The 20,488-nt window shown below is 43.7% G+C and overlaps 1 protein-coding gene across 1 annotated transcript in view; it reads left to right on the top strand.

Annotated features, from left to right (window-relative positions):
• The window catches only part of TNFRSF21 (TNF receptor superfamily member 21), a 68,928-nt gene that overhangs the window by 27,957 nt on the left and 20,483 nt on the right, over positions 1-20,488 (top strand). The window contains exon 4 of the mRNA XM_048845675.2: positions 8,459-8,724. Coding sequence (XP_048701632.1) covers positions 8,459-8,724 — 266 coding nt within the window. The remainder of the gene's footprint in view (positions 1-8,458; positions 8,725-20,488) is intronic.

Below are 20,488 nucleotides of genomic sequence, written 5' to 3'. Positions count from 1 at the left end.
CGTTCAGATCCCTTTGCCCCTGAGCACTGGCAGATTCTTCTAACCATCTGGTTTCAGAAGGAACACTTCAAAAGAAACAGCCCCAAGTTTTGGCTGACAGTGGGATGACTTAACATGGTCAGCATCCATGTATTGTATGCTTAGTGTGAGCTCACATCTTTATTTAAAAAAACTCAGTCAAACCCGTTGGAGGCATCCTCTAAAGTGTTAGCCATGCCAGCCGGTAGCCCCAAACTCAGCTAGCTCCGTGAGAGAGAATGTGCCTTACTTTGATTTGCTACATCATGGTAAGATAATAGCCGTGGGCTAGAGAGGGAGATGTTATGCCTGGGGTCTGGCAGATCTGAGAGAAACCTTGCCTCCCACACAAATTGAAACTGGGCAGGAGGTGACAGGCAGGTGGAGAGAGGAGTTTAATTTCTCTTGTAGAGGTGGGATTGTTCCGGGGGGGGCGCGGGGGTGTTTGTCCATTTGATAGCTACTGCTGAGTTAGCCCAAGCTTTTTCCCCTTCATCCAGACAACTGGTCTTACGGTGACTAGTTGGTGTGATAGGGGGAGTTTAATGCCAGGCCTGGCAGCGTCCCTCTGTGTTCCCCATGTGTAGGTTCATACCACATTTGCTATTGGCACGTTTGAGCTCCTGAGTTATCAGTCCATACCCCAGAATTACTTTGAAGATTAATTCTGTGTAAGTGGTAAAAATTCCATAAGGTGCTTGCGCTGTCTGGGTGGATATGCACTTTCTTCTGCACCAAAGAAAACCAGCTGGATGACTAGATAAGTCACTCCTATATACTAACTGATGTGGACTACACAGGGTTCTTTTCAAGAAAGGTGTAGAGCAAGCATAATTCTTAATGGTAGCCTTGTTAGTCTGTATTTGCAAAAAGAACGAGGAGTACTTGTGGCCCCTTAGAGACTAACCAGTTTATTTGGGCATAAGCTTTTGTGGGCTAAAACCCACTTCATCAGATGCATGCCCAGATAAATTGGTTAGTCTCAAGTTCCACAGGTACTCCTCTTTCTTTTTGCATAATTCTTAAGTATTCACTGACGGTGGATAATGTGGTGGTGGTGGGGAGGGTCAGGGATGGTGAACAGTGGCTGCTGTATAATGAAATGCAATTAAAGCCCCACTGATTCTTGCACTCTCGTGTGTCCTGGGGTACAATGAATGCTAACCCCACAATGATTGACTGTACACCTTAAGGCGAGTTCTTACTTCCCATCTTGCACATGGGAATTGTTCAGTATCTTAAATGAGTCCTTTTCCCATCCTACAAGACTTTTTTGGTTGAGAGGAGAAATTCCTTCAGTGGCTTAGTGAATTAATATTGTTCTCAGTCAGCACATCATTAATCTATGAGAGGGTTTAATAGCAAAACTTTCTTCCAAAGTAAAATCTGCTGTTGGCACACAGCCGTTGGCACCATCTGGCTCCAAATTCCTTTCACCTGTACTCCCACCCCAGCATTTCGACGAAGGATTTTGTTCACCTGTAACTTCCCCCCTGGTTTGTCCTTTGAGAACTGAAACTTCGGGTTGGGGAGGGGAGTGGAGAGATGTTAGCTCAAAAGCCAAATAAGTTCAAATGTGAAAATTCCACCTCAGTGGTTTGTTTTGTTTTCCATTCTTGGAGTGTAAAAATGTTTGGGATTTTCAGTTCTCCTGTTTAAAACACACATGCTGTCTGTGATGCCCTGGGAAGTGGCTTGGATTTGACACATTCTGGCTTGGTGTGAATGTAAGTTCTTGATGTGCTGTCAAAGTTAAACACTGTGTTTTAAATAAGTGCTCAGGCTTGCGACTGTGTTTCATGCAAGTCCATGGGGTATTTGGGGGTGGTAGGGAGGAAAGGTGTAGGTGAAGTAATAGGGTGCCTATTGGGGAAAATCAGGTGCTGTAACCTGGCAGTCCAGTCAAAAGTGAGCTGAATAATGGACTTTATTCTCAGGGAAGGGCAGATGTAGGCCTGTCTGTTGAAAGATGTGCCCATGGAGAGACTTGGGTCACAGGTATAGCTCAGCCCTGAACAGTGTGAAAAGAACATTACAGTACAAACACCAAAATCTTGTCTCCGCAGAAATGGAAGAACAAAGCTCTGCTTTGCGTAGACTGTTTGCTGACTTCATGTAACGCTTGTAAGGCGATCTTATAATACCGAGTGCAATGCTTAGCTATGTAGAAGTAAACATTTCATACTTCCTACAATGGACGTGAACGGGTGCGTGTACATAAAGACAATAGACAAATGATCTCATATTACTGCAGCTCTTTCCAAAATGAAAGTGCCTGAGCCCTGGTCTACACTACAGACTTGTCTGTATAACTCTGGCTTTGTCTACAGTGTACTTTTGTTGGTAAAACTTTTGTTCTTCAAGGGTTTGGGGGGGAAGAAAACACACCCTTGACCGACAAAAGTTTTACCCACAAAAAGCACCACTGTGGACAATGCTTCGTCAGCAAGGGACGCCCTCCTGCTGACCAAGCTACCTACCGCCTGTCGTTGGGGATAGATTAATTTTATCAGCAGGAGAGCGCTCTCCTGCTGACAAAGAATGGCTACACTGAGCACCTTTTAGCTGCATGGCTGTGTCACTGAAAGGTGTGCAGCATAGACATAGCCTGTGTCACTTGGGGTGTGTGGAATATCCACACCCTTGAGTGGCCCCGCACCCGGGGCCCCACTCTGTGGAGGGGTCTCTGGGCCGTTGATGCTGGGCATAGAGGTCTTGGGGGGTGGGCGCTGTGGTTCTCAAACTGCAACCCAGGTAACACATTGTGGGCCACATATGTGGCCAACAAATGACAAATAGGTTGAGGACCACTGGTGTACACTAAACACGACTGTGTTGTCGCTGCACTGCTGCAGCACTGTAAGCGTAGACAAACCCTGAATGTTTAGCAACACTGATCCTTAGCTCAGTTAAAATGAGGAGAGAAGCTGGCCTTGAGCATGAACAATCAACAAAGGGCACTGTTAACTTCCACCCGGTAAAAACCAGACTTATGGGAGATGGATAAGATTTGTCCAAGAATAGATTGAGTCATTAAAACACGAAGGCATTTTGCAGACTTGCTTGATGACCAATTAAGTATGTTTCAGCAATGGAATGAGTAACTGCTGCATTGAAACAAAGTAGAAGTTTAAGTTAAGGAGAACACTGAGCACTCCAGAGTAAGCTAAGACTTGCAAAGATGTCTGGAGCAGCTGGAAAAACTTCCAGTTCACTATTCAAAGGTAAACAAACAAAGGAAAGACAAGTCAAACCTGTGAGACAGTGCTTACAGGGAAAGCTACCCGAGGAGGAGAGCTGCTCTAGACTGGAATGTAGAATCACCAAAACTAGGCACTGGATTGCTGGAGAATAACTTGAAGTTGTGCCATGACTCTCACAACTGTCCTTGGATGAGCACTGCAAGAATCTCTTTTCAACTCTGCATCATTCTATAGTGTCTTTTAATTAAATATGTTTGCAATGTTGTCGCTGTGTTGGTCTCGGGATAATAGAGAGAGAAGGTGGGTGAGGTAATATCTTTTACTGGATCAGCTCCAATTCAGTCACAGCGATGACATACTAACTTTTAACTGCTTTGCTTGAAAAGCCCCATTTTGTGGGGTTCAGGTCATCTCAAATCCCAACCTGAAATACCTTGTGATTATCTGTCATTTTTCATTGCAAAACTCAGCTCCATTTTTGGTGGAAGATACAGTTGTAAATCCCTTTGACTCCTTAGAAAAATAACCTGTGTGCTTCTCCAGAGGCTGCAAAAGGTCGTGGATCTGAAAATGTTTAGAGATAACACTTCAAGCTTAGTTTCCAGGTCTGAACCTGAGACTAGTGGGATATTTTGCATGGCCTTGGGTTTCACAATAAGGGTCAAGCAGCTTTAGTTCCAATCTCTTCCTATGAGTGTGAAACTAAACTAATAGGGCCTATAAAAGATGGACTGATTGGGGTGACATGCCCTGGTATCTGCCACAGAATAAAAAGCCAGTACTAGCATCAGGGCTCAGTTGCCTCTTCCTTTCTCCTCATTGTGAAGAAGATAGCAGCAAGGGAGAAGGTCAGAGGCATTGGGTCTGGCTTGGGAGAAGGAGTGGGATGGAAGTGATGAAATCCTAAATAAACTATTGGCAAACACAAAGCTGGTTTAGCCTTAGGTAAGAGTTAAAACCTGTGGCCAGCCTAATTGCTTCAGTGCTAAATAGTGTGGGTCAAAGTTCTAAAAACCTTGAAAGTGCTTAGCACCCTCCATCCTGTTGCACTCAGTGGGTGCTGCAGGTGCCTGGCATCTAGGTAGAGTACTAAATCTAATGTTACCACAGTTTGAAAACTGGGACAGTGATTGTAAGGTAGTGAAAGGACCTGATGAATGGTGGTCCTGATGGTCCTACCTAGATGGACATGCTAGTGTAGTAACTAATTCTTAGGAAAACAGTGCATGCAGGGTTAGACACTAGAATTCTACTTTCAGTAACACTGTATGTAACTCTTTACTGTCTAAAACCTGAGTGAACGTTTGAATGAGTTCTAATAATATCACTGTTTACTGCATGTTCTTATTAAAACAAGAAGCTATAACCCTCTATTCTTAGTGCTAACTTTGTACGTTTTTCTGGATATGTGAAGATGGTACGATTAGGCTTACTATGAGCATTAACAACTTTTTTTTTTAAATAACAAGTGAATTAAGTTGCACTAAATGGTTCAAATAATATTTCTCAACTTGGCAGCATGCACCAGTAACTTATGTAATAGTTTTAATATTTTTCAGAACAGTGGGTATAATGGTCTTCTGGCTGACTGAAGCCAAATTCGTACTTTCTGTCTGTCTTTTCCGTGTTTGTTCACACAATATAGTGCATGTGGGGGATCTAAGATTCAAAACTTACTTTTAATCACAATATCTAAGCCTTTGGGTATAGCATAAGGCTGATATTTCACAACTCACTCTTCAGTGGAACAATTGTTCCTAAAGGCTTTATACACCATTAAACCCTGCACAGGGTGTTTTATCCTAATCTGAGAGGTTAATGACCTCTCCAAAGGATATAAACATTGCATAGCTTATAGAACTACTAACATAGTACTAGCAAATTGTGTGATTAAGCTTACTAAACTTGTGAACATCAGTATGAATATACAAAATGTTCTATGTAGCAAAGTTTTGTTCAAGAACACAATAGCTAAATAGCATATCTTTGTATAAACTGGCACCAGCTGAGATCTGCCCCACACCTCCTCGTGTGAGAAAATGCGGTTTGAAGTTGATATATCTGGATAGGCACAGGTAGCCCAGAAGAGAGTACTGCGTTAACATGTGAACCCCTATAGCTAATACTCCAGGACAATAAAATGTCAATTATGTTTCATTACTTGTGTGGATGACTCTTGTACAGCAGCAGGCTGTTAGCAAAGCTTCCACCAAGTTTAATATTGGTTGCAGTTGGGGCACTTATTCCTCATTGTGTGGAACTCTGAGTACTTGTCTACAGCTGATACAGCTAGAACAGTCTGAGTCTTAATTCTTAACCGTCTTAATTCTTATATGGCCTCATTACCGTAGTATCTTCCAGTTAGTTTCATCTCTCATCACCTGGTGTGGTGTAGGCAAACGCTGCTATTCCCACTTTGCAGATGGGAACTGGGCCTCGGTTCCCAAGTGACTTGTCCAGGATCATCCAGGAAGTCTGTATCAGAGTAGGAACTTGAACCCAGCTCTCCTGAGTCCTAGCTGATCCTTTCCTGTCTGTAGCGGTGGAACACCTCTGAGGCTAATGGTGTCTTTTCATAACAATGGCTCTTACGTTTGTTTTTAGCAGGGTTGAAAATATTGTGCCCCAAAAGTTTTGAAAAGATTTTAGCTGAATGTTGTGTGGGCTTTTTCTTATTTATGAATAAGGCTATGTTTGTCACAGTGATCATGGAAGTCACAGAATCTGGGACTTCCAGAGACCTCCATGACATTCTCTGCTTCAGCCCCAGGGGCTGCAGGACTCCTGAGCTGGCAGCCAGCCTGCTGTGACAGAGGGCCCCCAGCAAGATTCCAGGACAGGTGAGAGACTCCTGAGGGGGCCCTTCTCAAGGTTCCAGCGACAGGTGACAGCCTCGCACAGGGGGAGGGGGACACCTCAGGCGAGTGGCTGGGGTCCCGTTTTCTCTTTGGGAAATATGGTCACCCTGCAGCTCTCGGCCGCTGTAGGCAGAGGGGGAACCCTACAGCTCCCAGCCACCACTGTGGCAGGGGAAGCCATGGAGCTGCAGCAGCAAAAGTCACGGACCGGTCACAGCTTCTGTGAATTTTTATTTTTTGCCCGTGACTGGTCCGTGACTTTTACTAAAAACAACCATGACAAAATCTTAGCCCTATTTATGAGAATAGTAGATTAAAGTAGGATTAAAACATGTCTAAGTGACTTTCGCCATATCCTGGAGCTTTGAGATCTTGAGTGGCATGGCTAAAGTACAAGAATTCACAATACTTGGCACCAATTGTTCTCACTGATGGTTGCTTTCAGTGACCTCTAAGAGCCTTTCCTCTGCTTAAACCTCCAAAGCAGACTGTATTTTTTCCCTCTGAACCTGATATCTCTCTGGTTTTTTGTTTGTTTGTTTTGTTTTTAACTGAAAGCATTAAGGAAGACTTACCTCCAGCTATAGATGGGTTGGATGCCCCTGGAGTTCGCTGTGTAAAGTTATTCTATGGAGATGTTACCTGGGCAGGACGAGAAAGATAAAGCCAACTAATGGTTAAAGGTTTTGTTTTCATGTTGTAAATATGTTAGTGATCCTATATTTATTAATCCCAAATTAGGAGGTACCAGATCTTCCACTTAACTGGAAAAGTTAGTTATATTGGAGTTGTTAACTTGATTGATCTGGCTTCTCAATTCCTGTAACTGTCACATACAGTCTGGCAACTGAAATTGCATAGCACCACCATTTTAAAAAAAACAAATAGTGACTTGAGTGTTGCTAACATAATTGGACTACATAATTTGTGGCTTGAATTTTCAGTCCTGAGTGTAGAAACGCAGTGACTAGGGTCTTTGCTTAGTCTAAAAATTGCATTACCAAGGCTGTTAAATCTGATCCCACTGGGAAAGATCTCCCAGACATTCTCAGCATTTCTCTGCAAGCTATTGCTGTAGTTGCCACAAAGATGTTATGTGACTGCAGATGGGTGAGGAAGTGGTCTGTGTGATCATGAAATGAAAGGGCAGCAGTTGATGAGGAAACCTAAGATGTGGCCCACCCTGTGAAAACTTGAGAACTGCTTGTATGAAAACCAGTTGTGTGGATCCCTTGTGTGGCTGCTTGAGGTGGATTTTGCTAAGCTTACTTGCCTTAAAAAAAACAAACCAAAAAACTCAGCTTTCCTTGCTCCAAAACAACATCTTGTAGTTTTGTATCTGAAGGTTTGTGCTTGCTGATTCCTTCTCCCCACATGGATGAACTTGGCTTTTAATTGTATCCTTTCTGAAGTTTCACAGTGAGAGGATATTGTGTTGGTAGTTTTGTAACAGTCTCTTGTGCTCAGTGGTTTGAGAGACATGGTGGGTGGAAGAGGGGAGGGGGGAGAGAGACTCTCTTTAATAGAAAACTTGGATCACTTTGTGTAAAGTTTTTCATGTAACAGAGTTGTGCTTTTTGCCCCCTAAACCTCAAGTATTTCACAGGTCTTTAAAGTGTCTCTACAGTGGAGCAGAAGTTTACATATGGTTGTAGCTAGCAGTCTCTCGCTGTTATGGGGCGTTAATATTTGGGAAAGTGACTGTTACTTGTGAAGAAAAGTTCAGGTGACACATCTTTTTCCCATAACACATCCAAGTCAGTGGTTCCATAATGTGTCACAGCTTTAGTGCTTTTGTGCAGGGCTGTAGAAAACTTCAGTCATTCTAAGGATCTCTTCACACCAGAGCAACCCATAGGCATTAGCAGTGCTGAATGCAACACGTAACTGGATTTCATCCCTACTGGATGAACTAGATAAGATTGCAGCACAGAGGGCTGGATAACAAGTGCCCCTCTCACCAGAATCCATTCTGAAATGTGTAACATCTCCTGCCCCAAATCAAACCAGCAAGTGAAGGGCTAGTTGGCCAGGTATCCTAATATAATGCAACCACCAATGAGGAAGCTTGTTAATATCAGCAACTGCTCAAACACAATAGCTAATTTTAGATGTCTGCATCAGAGAGTATTTGTGGTTTTACACTTACATAACAAATGTTAAAGGTGCATTGTTAAAGCAAAACCCTGGGAAGTAGCATGCCGCCCAGTATTATAAGCATTGCTAATACAAGATCTAAAGAGGTGTTAAATGTAGTTCTTAGATGGACGAGACCCACCCTTCTGCTAGTACAAAACATAAATAGTTGGATATTTAGCCGACAAGAGGTTGCAAGGCTGGAAACTGCTGTGCTTCATCTCCACCTCTTCTGTCTGCCAGGCATTGACATCCTGAAGCTCGTAGCAGCCCAGGTTGGAAGTCAGTGGAAAGATATCTACCAATTCCTGAGCAATGCAACTGACCGTGAGATGGCGGCTTTCTCCAACGGGTACTCTGCAGACCATGAAAGGGCCTATGCTGCCTTACAGCACTGGACCATCCGAGGCCCGGAAGCCAGTCTCGCTCAGCTCATCAGCGCTCTTCGTCAGCACAGACGTAATGATGTTGTGGAGAAGATCAGAGGCCTGATGGAAGACACAACCCAGGTAAAGTGTATGTTGGTTGCGGAGGCAGCTTGTTTTATTTTGTTCCATTACACTCTTCATCACAGAAATATGCACTACTCCAGAGGTGGGCAAACTGTGGCCCGCAGGCCACATCCGGCCCACGGGACCCTCCTGCTCAGCCCCTGAGTTCCCGGCCCGGGAGGCTCGCCCCCGGCTGCTCCCCTGCAGCCTCAGCTCACTGTGCCACCGGCACAAAGCTCTGGGCAGCAGGACTGCGAGCTCCTGGGGCAGCGCAGCTGCAGAGCCCGGCCTGACCCGGGGCTCTGTGCTGCGCGGTGGCGTGGCTGGCTCCAGCCGGGCGGCACAGCTGTATCGCCGCCAGCCACCAGCACTCCAGGCAGCACGGTAAGGAGGGAGGGGTGTGGATAGGGGTTGGGGTGGTCAGAGGGTGGGGAACGGGGTTGAATGGGGGCAGGGGTCCCAGGGGGGGGTTAGTCAGGAAGAAGGGGGGTTGGATGGGGCAGCGGGGGGTAGTCAGGGGCAGCGGTACCAGGGATAGTCAGGGAGAAGGGGTGGTTGAGTGGGCAGGGGTCTGCGAGGGCGAGTCAGGAATGAGAGGAGGGGTTGGATGGGGCAGCGGGGAGCAGTCAGGGAACAGGGAGTGGGGGGGTGGGGTGGATGGGGCAGGGGTCCTGGTGGGGGGTGGCCATCAGGGAACAGAGGGGTGGATGGGGCAGGAATCCCGGGGATGGTGGGGGGGAATAAAGGGCAGGGGCTGGGCCAGGCCTGGCTGTTTGGGGAGGCACAGCCTCCCCTAACCAGCCCTCCATACAATTTCCAAAACCCGATGTGGCCCTCAGGCCAAAAAGTTTGCCCACCCCTGCACTAGTCTATCCTTCCAAGGCCAGATCTATATGACAGACCTATGTCAGTATAAGTACATCACTCAAGGATGTGACAAATACACGCCCCTGTGCAATGCAGTTATACAGACCTAACCCCCAGTGTAGACTGGAGAGCTTCTCCCACCGACCTAGCTACTGCCTCTTAGGGAGGTGGATTTAACTATACCAATGGGAGAAGCTCTCCATCTGAAGAAGTGTTTTTTTTACCCACGAAAGCTTATGCCCAAATAAATCTGTTAGTCTTTAAGGTGTCACCAGACTCCTTGTTTTTGTGGATGCAGAATAACACGGCTACCCCCTGATACTTTACATCAGCGTACTAGTGGCTTCACTATAGCACTGTACATGAAGACCAGTCCCAAAGCAATGAATGACACCAAGCTTACAGGTTATTTCAAAGCATCTTGTGGGCTCTAGAACTTGTATACAGTGCAGCCTCAGGGTTCTGATCAGCTGCCATGGACGTCTTGCTGATGATTTCAGTGTGAACTTGTTTAGGCTCCAGGTTAATTGAAGGTTAATATCCCCTAGGGCAGCTTCTGTCAGTGCAGTCTTTCTGTGGGGGGCCCTAAACTACACAGGGGCTTATGTTCAGGTTTCTGCCCTGCACGGTTGAGCTTTGCTGGAGTAGAATTCTCATGCAGCTTTGCTCATGAGGAACGGTACTTGTCTTTATGAACTCATACCTGAACCCTTGTTAGGGGGGTGCTTGGGGGTGAGGGGAAGGTCTCCTTAAACTTTCACAGTCAGCATTTCTCTTTCCTGTGGTGCTGCCTGCTATTACTGTTTTGTATGTCATTCAGATTGCCTCATGGTTAAATAGCTCTTGAAACTATTCCAGGATTTTGCATATGGAGGTGCCAGCTCTCACATCTCACATTAAAGGTAAACTGCAAACAGCATGCATACCTTTAGGGTATGCATTAAGAGCTACAGTTGCTGGAGCAGCCTCAAAACTGGGTGCTCCCTGATGTTTGAGTGCTTGATCTTGAAACCATGTATTGTATTAGTGGGTCTCTTACACTTTGTAGTAATGACTTTGTGCTTGGACTTTAAATTAATTTTCAAGAGAGATACTTGGGTGTATAGAGCTTCCTAGTTGTAACCCTATGAGAGTCATTTGTGCATGGAGTACAGCTTTGTGTTCCATGTTTAAATAATGGATAGCTTTGTCTTGCCCTGTCCAGTGCAACAGCTTCTGTTCTAATTTAATCCTAATAGGCCAAAGTATATAACTGTCTGGTCTGCATGCTGTTCTCCAAGACATCTTGCATCCAAAATTTAAAACCCTAAATGAAAAGCATAAGACATAATTATATGTAAAATCAACACCTGACATACTTAGATGTATATTTTTTTTCTCTGTGGTATGCATGCAAGAAATTCCTGTTGCGTGTATAGCATATCAAACTGACTTTCCTAGTCTCCTTGAGTATGTAGTAAACTCTCTGTTTTTTGTCTGGTTGCATTTTGACATTGAATATCCCTGATAAATCCTGGATTAGGACATCAGATAAAATGAAATTTGATTTGGATTTGTCATCAGTATCCGATTAGAAAAATTAAGATTGCCCAAGAACAGAGGTAATCGGTGTTGGAGGACTTGTTGAGGCATCACAGTCAGTAATTTAATTAAAACCATTGGGTACTGTACATCATTTTTCTCCTTCCCTAAATTCTTTTCTTCACGGTTCGAAAGAATTCTCAGGGATTATGTTTTTATAGCCTGGCAAGGCATTACACTGAGAGGTAAATGTCTTGAATAACTACTTGATACTTGCTTACATGAAAGATATGTCCATATCAGGTTTGACCATCTCATTTCCTATAAGAGGACTTCTAAAAACAAGCAGGGAATAGATGCATTAATGTTTCTGAGAACAAGCAAAAACAAACCTTCTACGCTACAAGTTTAGATCAGTTGTAATCCCTACAGCCTATAGTTACAACCAAATGTGTAAGGTTTTTCTGTGTGAGAGACCTTCCTCTCTGTTGGGATTAGTGAGCAACAATGGCCCCAGTTCAGCAAGGCACTTAAGCATGTGTTTAATTCTAAAAACTAGACCCTGGTGGAGAGATGGATTTCTGCAAAATCCACTGCAATGCAGAGAGCATGTGCTTGTACTGTATAGGGCTGCCTCATTTTGAGGTCAAGAAATTGAGACATTTATTGCTTAAGAGCACTGCAAAATCTTTCATAGGGATATTTTAAAAAGCCGCCTAAAAGTTTTGGCTCAACTAGGGTTTTAAGGTGTTTGGAATGTGGCAACTAAAATGTTCTAACCCATCTTTTAAAATCCTAGGCAAGAGAAAACCTCCAAGGTTCCTTTCTAAAGGTGAAATAGGCTTGTGCTTTCTGCTGCTGCTTTATAACATGGAAAGAAAACAAGAACATTTTTTCAAGAATTTACAGTAGAAATACAGATCTTGCCTACCAGAGGAAGATTCCAACCAGAAAACTAGTAAAATTACAACGTCACAAGAGAGCCAAGCGATTAAGGGGGAGAAATTTTTAGTTCGCAAGAAGCACCTTTAGATGGACCTTTGGTGAACTCTAGTGCCTGCTAATGCCCGTTATGGAGAGGGTGGCTTCTGTTAAGTGGTCCAAGTGAGCTCTTTCCCTTTTAAAAATGGAAGCTCACAGTATACATTATCTGAGACCTCCAGCAAGACCAGACTGGACATTCCTTATATTGCAAAGCTTTAAAAGAGAATTCTCAAAACCACACACACACAGAACAACACTAACTTGGGCACCTGTATATGTCTCCTAAAAAAGCAAAAAGGAGTACAAATGCCATTTTAAACATTGCAAGTCCTCTTTTAAAAACTAATCCATGAGTTTTCCAGTGAAGGAAACTTAGTAGGTCTGTATCATTGGGGACTCTTCGGTAGCCTTAGGCCAGGTCTACACTTGAAACCTTTGCTGATACAGTAATACTGGTTAAGGATGTGACTCTTTTGAGCATGGGGAGGAGGTGGCCAGCCTGTGAAGGAAGAAGTGGTTCGGGACTATTTAGAAAAGCTGGACGTGCACAGGTCCATGGGGGCGGATGCGTTGCATCCGAGAGTGCTAAAGGAATTGGCGGATGTGATTGCAGAACCATTGGCCATTATCTTTGAAAACTCATGGCGATCAGGGGAAGTCCTGGACGACTGGAAAAAGGCTAGTGTAGTGCCCATCTTTAAAAAAGGGAAGGAGGAGGATCCTGTGAACTACAGGCCAGTCAGCCTCACCTCAGTCCCCGGAAAAATCATGGAGCAGGTCCTCAAGGAATCAATTCTGAAGCACTTAGAGGAGAGGAAAGTGATCAGGAACAGTCAGCATGAATTCACCAATGGCAATTCATGCCTGACTAATCTAATTGCCTTCTATGATGAGATAACTGGTTCTGTGGATGAAGGGAAACCAGTGGACGTGTTATTCCTTGACTTTAGCAAAGCTTTTGACACAGTCTCCCACAGTATTCTTGTCAGCAAGTTAAAGTAGTATGGACTGGATGGATGCACTACAAGGTGGGTAGAAAGTTGGCTAGATTTTCGGGCTCAACGGGTAGTGATCAATGGCTCCATGTGTAGTTGGCAGCTGGTATCTAGCAGAGTGCCCCAAGGGTCGGTCCTGGGGCCGGTTTTGTTCAATATCTTCATTAATGATCTGGAGGATGGTGTGGATTGCACCCTCAGCAAGTTTGCGGATGACACTAAACTGGGAGGAGTGGTAGATACGCTGGAGGGTAGGATACAGAGGGACCTAGACAAATTGGAGGATTGGGCCAAAAGAAATCTGATGAGGTTCAACAAGGACAAGTGCAGAGTCCTGCACTTAGGACGGAAGAATCCAATGCACCGCTACAGACTAGGGACCGAATGGCTCGTCAGCAGTTCTGCAGAAAAGGACCTAGGGGTGACAGTGGACAAGAAGCTGGATATGAGTCAACAGTGTGCCCTTGTTGCCAAGAAGGCGAATGGCATTTTGGGGTGTATAAGTAGGGGCATTTCCAGCAAATCGAACGATTGTGATCGTTCCCCTCTATTTGACACTGGTGAGGCCTCATCTGGAGTACTGTGTCCAGTTTTGGGCCCCACGCTACAAGAAGGATGTGGAAAAATTGGAGAGAGTCCAGCGGAGGGCAACAAAAATGATTCGGGGTCTGGAACACATGAGTTATGAGGAGAGGCTGAGGGAACTGGGATTGTTTAGTCTACAGAAGAGAAATATGAGGGGGGATTTGATAGCTGCTTTTAACTACCTGAAAGGTGGATCCAAAGAGGATGGATCTAGACTATTCTCAGTGATAGCAGATGACAGGACAAGGAGTAATGGTCTCAAGTTGCAGTGGAGGAGGTTTATGTTGGATATTAGGAAAAACTTTTTCACTAGGAGGGTGGTGAAACACTGGAATGCATTACCTAGGGAGGTGGTGGAATCCCCTTCCTTAGAAGTTTTTAAGGTCAGGCTTGACAAAGCCCTGTATGGGATGATTTAGTTGGGGATTGGTCCTTCTTTGAGCAGGGGGTTGGACTAGATGACCTCCAGAAGTCCCTTCCAACTCTGATATTCTATGATTCTATGATATTTATATACTGGTAAAAGCTCTAGCATAGAACCGGTTATACTGACAGAAAAGTGCTTTTCCTGGTATTGCTTATTTTGTTTAAGGAACTGATAGCAAACCCTCCTAGTGTAGACTAGGCATTAATACCGTCTTTCAAAAAATTGCTAAAGCGACCTCTTTCCTGTAAGAACATGACAGACTAAGGGCTTGTTCTCCAAAACTAACATTACAGGGAAGGAGCACTGATTAAACACAAGTGAGAATTGCTGCTCCTGAGCTCTTTGTAACCAGATTGTATCCATCTCTGGAGTATGGTACTAGTTCAGTGTCTGACTCTGGGCTTTTGCACGGTGGGATGTTTATCCAATTGGATATTGTAGACACTTTTTTTTTTTTCTGACTCATTTTGGGCAAGTGGCTGGAGTTTTTAGAACTTGGGGATTTACTAAAAATAGTTAAGGAGTAAATCTTGCAGAATCCTGAGAAATACTTATTTGCTGGTAGGAAATAGGAACTGGTGGGATTTGTGATCTGACTTGTAGGAGCATGGATGTCAGGGTAACATGGATGCAGTGATGGGTGGAGCGGAGGCTTCCAAGCACAGATCACACTGGTAACCTCAAACTAGGGAATTTGATATCCCAAGAGTTGCTCACAATATTTGCCCTGATCTTTCTCTCATCCCTGTTCAGTGTGATTCCAAACACTGACTATTTATTTAGCATATGCAAACCAGTCAAGCCAAACCACAGTGGTCTTACAAGATAATTATTTGTCACTTTCTCTACAGACATGAAACTCTCCACAAGTCCTCTACCGTAGTGGTTCTCAACCAAGGGTATGAGTACCCCTGGGGGACACCTAGAGGTCTTCCGGGAATACATCAACTCATCTAGATGTTTGCCAATTTTTCAACCAGCTACCATATGTAGATAGAAAGACACTATTTGAAAAGGATTTGAAAGGACACAAAAATCCTGTCTGTACTTGTTAGGACGTAGCCATTGTCACATACCTGCTTTGCCAAATAATTTTTTTCGTGTTCCTGAGAATGGAGAGCTCATGGAGAACAAGAGGGGAGAAGACTCACCCAGGGACGCTGACTGTAAGATGGAAACTGGTTTTAGTTAAAAGCCAGGAATGTTTTCTGCAGCTACCTTTGAAAAGAGATTGTGTGAATAGAATAAAGAAAAGGAGTACTTGTGGCACCTTAAAGACTAACCAATTTATGCTTATGCTCAAATAAATTGGTTAGTCTCTAAGGTGCCACAAGCACTCCTTTTCTTTTTGCGAATACAGACTAACCCGGCTGTTACTCTGAAACCTGTGAATAGAATGCTGTTCAGTGGAGCACACAAGAGGCATATAAATGGGATGTGGGGCAGGCTAGATAAAGGTGTCTTTTAAACCAGTGGTTCTCAACCAGGGGTACATGTATCCCTGTAAGTACGCAGGGGTCTTCCAGGGGGTACATCAACTCATCTAGATACTTGCCTAGTTTTACGATAGGCTACATAAAAAGCACTTTTATGTCTGATGTTGTAAGCAGGTCGTTGTAAAGTGAGGTGAAACTTGGGGTACACAAGACAAATCGGACTCTGGAAAGGGGTACAGTAGTCTGGAAAGGTTGAGAGCCACTGCTCTACCATAAAGTCACAACAGGGGGCTGTTAGGAGAAGCTGATGAGCAGTCTGTTTTAAGATAAACTGAAATAAGTGCCCACAAAGGGGGCTGCACCAGCTGAATTTATTTTTTTGAAATGAACCATTAGAGCTCCACTGAGTGAACTCCTGTAGGCAAGCCTAATGCAGCTTGCTGAAGAGATTAGTGACCTAATTTCACTACTTTTCAAGAAAGCAAACCAATGCCACTGCTAGAAAGTGATCATTAGAGGTTTGAGGGTAGATTGCTAGCCTCCAGATGCCATATGATGTTGGAAACAGAGAACACAGCACTTTTAAAAAAAGAATATCTTTCAAGAGTTGCTGCTTGAAGAGTTTAGCTTGAATAATGTTTTGATATATAGGCACCCCTCTATTCACAGCCTACATACTACTGCAATGATATTTTGCACAAAATATACCGTGTGAGGTGTCATAAGAAAGCCCGTAACATTAGAATCATTGTAAAGTGCATGTGTTAGCCTTATATATGAAGTTATGAATTCCTCTGTAGGATGTTAGAACATGATTAAGACAAGACAGCCTAGCCTAGGTGGACGTGATAAGCAGGTCTCCCCTACACAAAGGAATGTGGGTTTGCCTCGGTTTACGTACTAGCAGTGAACAAAGCCATTGAGCTAAACCACTGGGTGTTATGTTCGTGACCTCGAGAGACAGAAAATTAACAGGGCTCCTGGACCCCAGAGAGAGACAGGGGACTAAGTCCCCCGGAAGCTTTCCTGCCATGTAAGACAAAGAAATGCATTTGAGGAATATAAGGAACAGAGAAACTCCATCTTTATCCTTCACTTGAGGAGACAAAGAGAACTGTCTATTTCATCTCTGTGTTGCATCCTGACTGGTAGAAGGCTGGAAAGGAGACTAGATGAAAGAAACTGTCATGAACAAAGATTCTATCTTGCTAGGGGTTCTCAAACTGGGGGTTGGGACCCCTGAGGGGGTCACAAGCTGTAAGCCTCCACTCCAAACCCCACTTTGCCTCCAGCATTTATAATGGTGTTAAATACATAGTGTTTTTAATTTATGGGCGGGGGGGGGGGGCACACTCAGAGGCTTGCTATGTGAAAGGGGTCACCAGTACAAAAGTTTGAGAACCATTGTGCTAGAATAAGTTTTAGACTTTGTCATAAGAACATGAGAGGCCATACTGGGTCAGACAAAAGGTCCATCTAGCCCAGTATCCTGTCTTTCAACAGTGGCCAATGCCAAGTGCCCCAGAGGGAAGGAACAGAATAGGTCATCATCAAGTGATCCATCTCCTATCACCCAATCCCAGCTTCTGGCAAACAGAGGCTAGGGTCACCATCCCTGTCCATCCTGGCTAATGGCCATTGATGGACCTATCCTCCATGAACTAATCTAGTTCTTTTTTTAACCCTGTTATAGTCTTGGCCTTCACAACATTCTCTGGCAAGATGTTCCACAGGTTGACTGTGCATTGTGTGAAGAAATATTCCTTTTGTTTGTTTTAATTCTGGTACCTATTAAATTTCATCGGGTGAGCCCTAGTTCTTGTGTTATGAGAAGGAGTAAATAATACTTCCTTATTTACTTTCTCCACACCAGTCATGATTTTATAGACCTCAGTCATGTCCTCCCCTTAGTAGTGTCTTTTCCAAGCGGAAAAGTCCAGTTTTATTAATCTCTCCTTGTATGGCAACTGTTCTATACCCTCTAATTTTGGTGCCTTTTTCTGAACCTTTTCCAATTCCAATATATCTTTTTTGAGATGGGGCAAACCACAGTATTCAAAATGTGGGTGTAACATGGATTTATATAGAGGCAATATGATATTTTCTGTCTTATCTGTCCCTTTCTTAATGATTCCCAACATTGTTAGCTTTTTTGACTGCCACTGCACATTGAGTGGATGTTTTCAGAGAACTATCCACAATGACTCCAAGTTCTTTCTTGAGTGGTAACAGCTAATTTAGACCCCATCGTTTTGTATGTATAGTTAGGATTAATTTTTCCAATGTGCAGTAGTTTTGTATAATCTGCAAATTTTGCTACCTTACTGTTTAGCTATTTTTCCAGATAATATGTGAATATATTGAATAGGACTGGTCTGAGTACAGACCCCTGGGGGACACCACTATTTACCACTCTCCATTCTGAAAACTGACCATTTATTCCTACCCTTTGTTTCCTATCTTTTAACCAGTGACCAATCCATGAGAGGACCTTTCCTCTCAATCCATGACAGCTGACTTTGCTTAAGAGCCTTTGGTGAGTGACCTTGTTGAGGCTTTCTGAAAATCTGAGTACACTGTAGCCACTTGTCCACATGCTTGTTGACGCCCTCAAAGAATTCTAGTAGATTGGTTAGGCATGATTTCTCTTTACAAAAACCATGTTGACTCTTCCCCAACAAATTGTGTTCATGTATGTGTCTGGCAATTTTTTTCTTTACTATAGTTTCAACCAATTTGCCTGGTACTGAAGTCAGACTGACCGGCCTGTAATTGCCGGGATCAGCTCTGGAGTCCTTTTTAAAAATTGGTGTCACATTAGCTATCCTCCAATCATCTGGTAGAGAAGCTGATTAAAATGATAGGTTACAGACTACATCCGATGAAGTGAGCTGTAGCTCACGAAAGCTTATGCTCAAATAAATTTGTTAGTCTCTAAGGTGCCACAAGTACTCCTTTTCTTTTTGCGAATATAGACTAACATGGCTGCTACTCTGAAGACTACTAGTAGTTCTTCAATTTTGCGTTTGAGTTCCTTCAGAACTCTTGGGTGAAGACCATCTGGTCCTCGTGATTTATTACTGTTTAGTTTCAGTTGGTTCCAAAACCTCCTCTAGTGACACCTCATTCTGGAACAGTTCCTCAGATTTGTCACCTAAAAAGAATGGCTCAGGTTTGGGAATCTCCCTCACATCCTCAGCCATGAAGACTGATGCAAAGAATTAATTTAGTTTCTCTGCAATGGCTTTACTGTCCTTGAGTACTCCTTTAGCATCTCGATCATACAGTGGGCCCCACTGGTTTAGCAGGCTTCCTGCTTCTGATGTACTTAAAAAAAATTTTACTATTACTTTTTGATTCTTTGGCTAACTGTTCTTCAAATTCTTTTTTGGCCTTCCTAATTATATTTTTACAGTTCATTTGCCAGAGTTTATGCTTCTTTCTATTTTTCTCACTAGGATTTAACTTCCACTCTTTAAAGGATGCCTTTTTGCCTCTCACTGCTGCTTTTTTAAAACTTTGTTTAGCCACGGTGGCACTTTTTTGGTTCTCTTACTATGTTTTTTAATTTGGGGTATACATTTAGGTTGAGCCTCTATTGTGGTGTCTTTAAAAAGTTTCCATGCAGCTTGCAGAGATTTCACTTTTTGTGCTGTACCTTTTAATGTCTGTTTAACTTCCTCCTTTCTGAAAGACTTGTTTTCACTTTTATTTGCTTGTAATCATCTCTACATTTTATCTCTTGTTTGGTATCACTTAATCTCTGCTCTTTTTTTAATGAACTTGTTTTACTTACTGTAAACCAGCTTAGGGCCATGTTTGAAGGGAAGCCTGTATCCACTAAAATTAGTAAGCTGTGATGTATGACTCTTTAACAGAGCAGCGAATTTTAATATCTTCTATGAATGCACCATGGTAGGACCTGTACACAACAGAGAAATATCTCCTGAGGAGCTTGGGAGCTAGAGTTCACTGATTGTTACTTGCCAGGCAATGTTTGGGCAGAGAGAGCCTTGAGGAGTTTTCTGGCGGGGAAAACAGACTGGTGTGGCAGGAAGCTGACGCACAATCTACTTGCCAGTAAAACTCTCTCTTGCCTAAGCAGAGAGGTAACACAGTGGCTCACAGCTTTGGGCATCCCCAGCAGTGTTTCACCTGTGAAACAGCCGCATCCTCTAGCTTGGAGACTGGATATGGCCCTGTCACTAGTACCATGTGGCTTCTGACTTACCATTCCAGTTCACTCACTGGCATGATGTGAGACCAAGCCCTTTTTCCCCGCTGCTCTGTGGGAAGTCATGGTATGTCTTTTGAGTGGCACTTAAAATTAACCCCTTTGCTGGAGCTCTTGTATCAGGCTCATGGCACTGGAATTCCTTTGGTGTGTGGTTGGTTTGTTTTGTTTTGGATTTTTTTGTTTGTTTGGAGGTTGCAGTGTAATTGTAGCTGTGTTGGTCCCAGGATATTAGAGAGACCGGATGGGTGAGGTAGTCTTATTGGGCCAACTTCTTTTTTTGTACAGATGTTGTGTCTCTACTGGTAAATGTTCCACACAGCAATCCATCTGATGAATATACGGGGCTAGTTAAACGAAGGCTAATAGGGCCCTCAGGGTATGGATTTGAGATTGGAGCCTGGTGCATTTCTGCAAGTTACTGCTATGCCTGAACATGCTTACCCCAAAGTATTCTCTAAATGAGTTTCTGGAATTTATGTCAAGAGGGAGGTAAGAAAAGATGTGTGGGGAGAAGAGAGCCTTGGGGAGATGACTGGAGAGGCACAGCAGACAGGTGAGGGGAAAGTGTTCTTCTGGATTCTGGGACATGTACATGAACCTTACCTAAGCTAGAGAATGTCCCCATTGCAACCCATCCCTTAAAGCTTTGATGTAAGTAGGCACAACAAACTAGGGAGGAGTCTGGATTGTTTTCTCCCCTAGAGGTGTCCCCTGCAGAGCAGGATTGAGA

The sequence above is a fragment of the Caretta caretta genome, chromosome 3, assembly GCF_965140235.1.
Source record: "Caretta caretta isolate rCarCar2 chromosome 3, rCarCar1.hap1, whole genome shotgun sequence".
NCBI classification, from domain to species: Eukaryota; Metazoa; Chordata; order Testudines; family Cheloniidae; genus Caretta; species Caretta caretta.
This window is presented reverse-complemented; position numbering and strand designations above follow the sequence as displayed.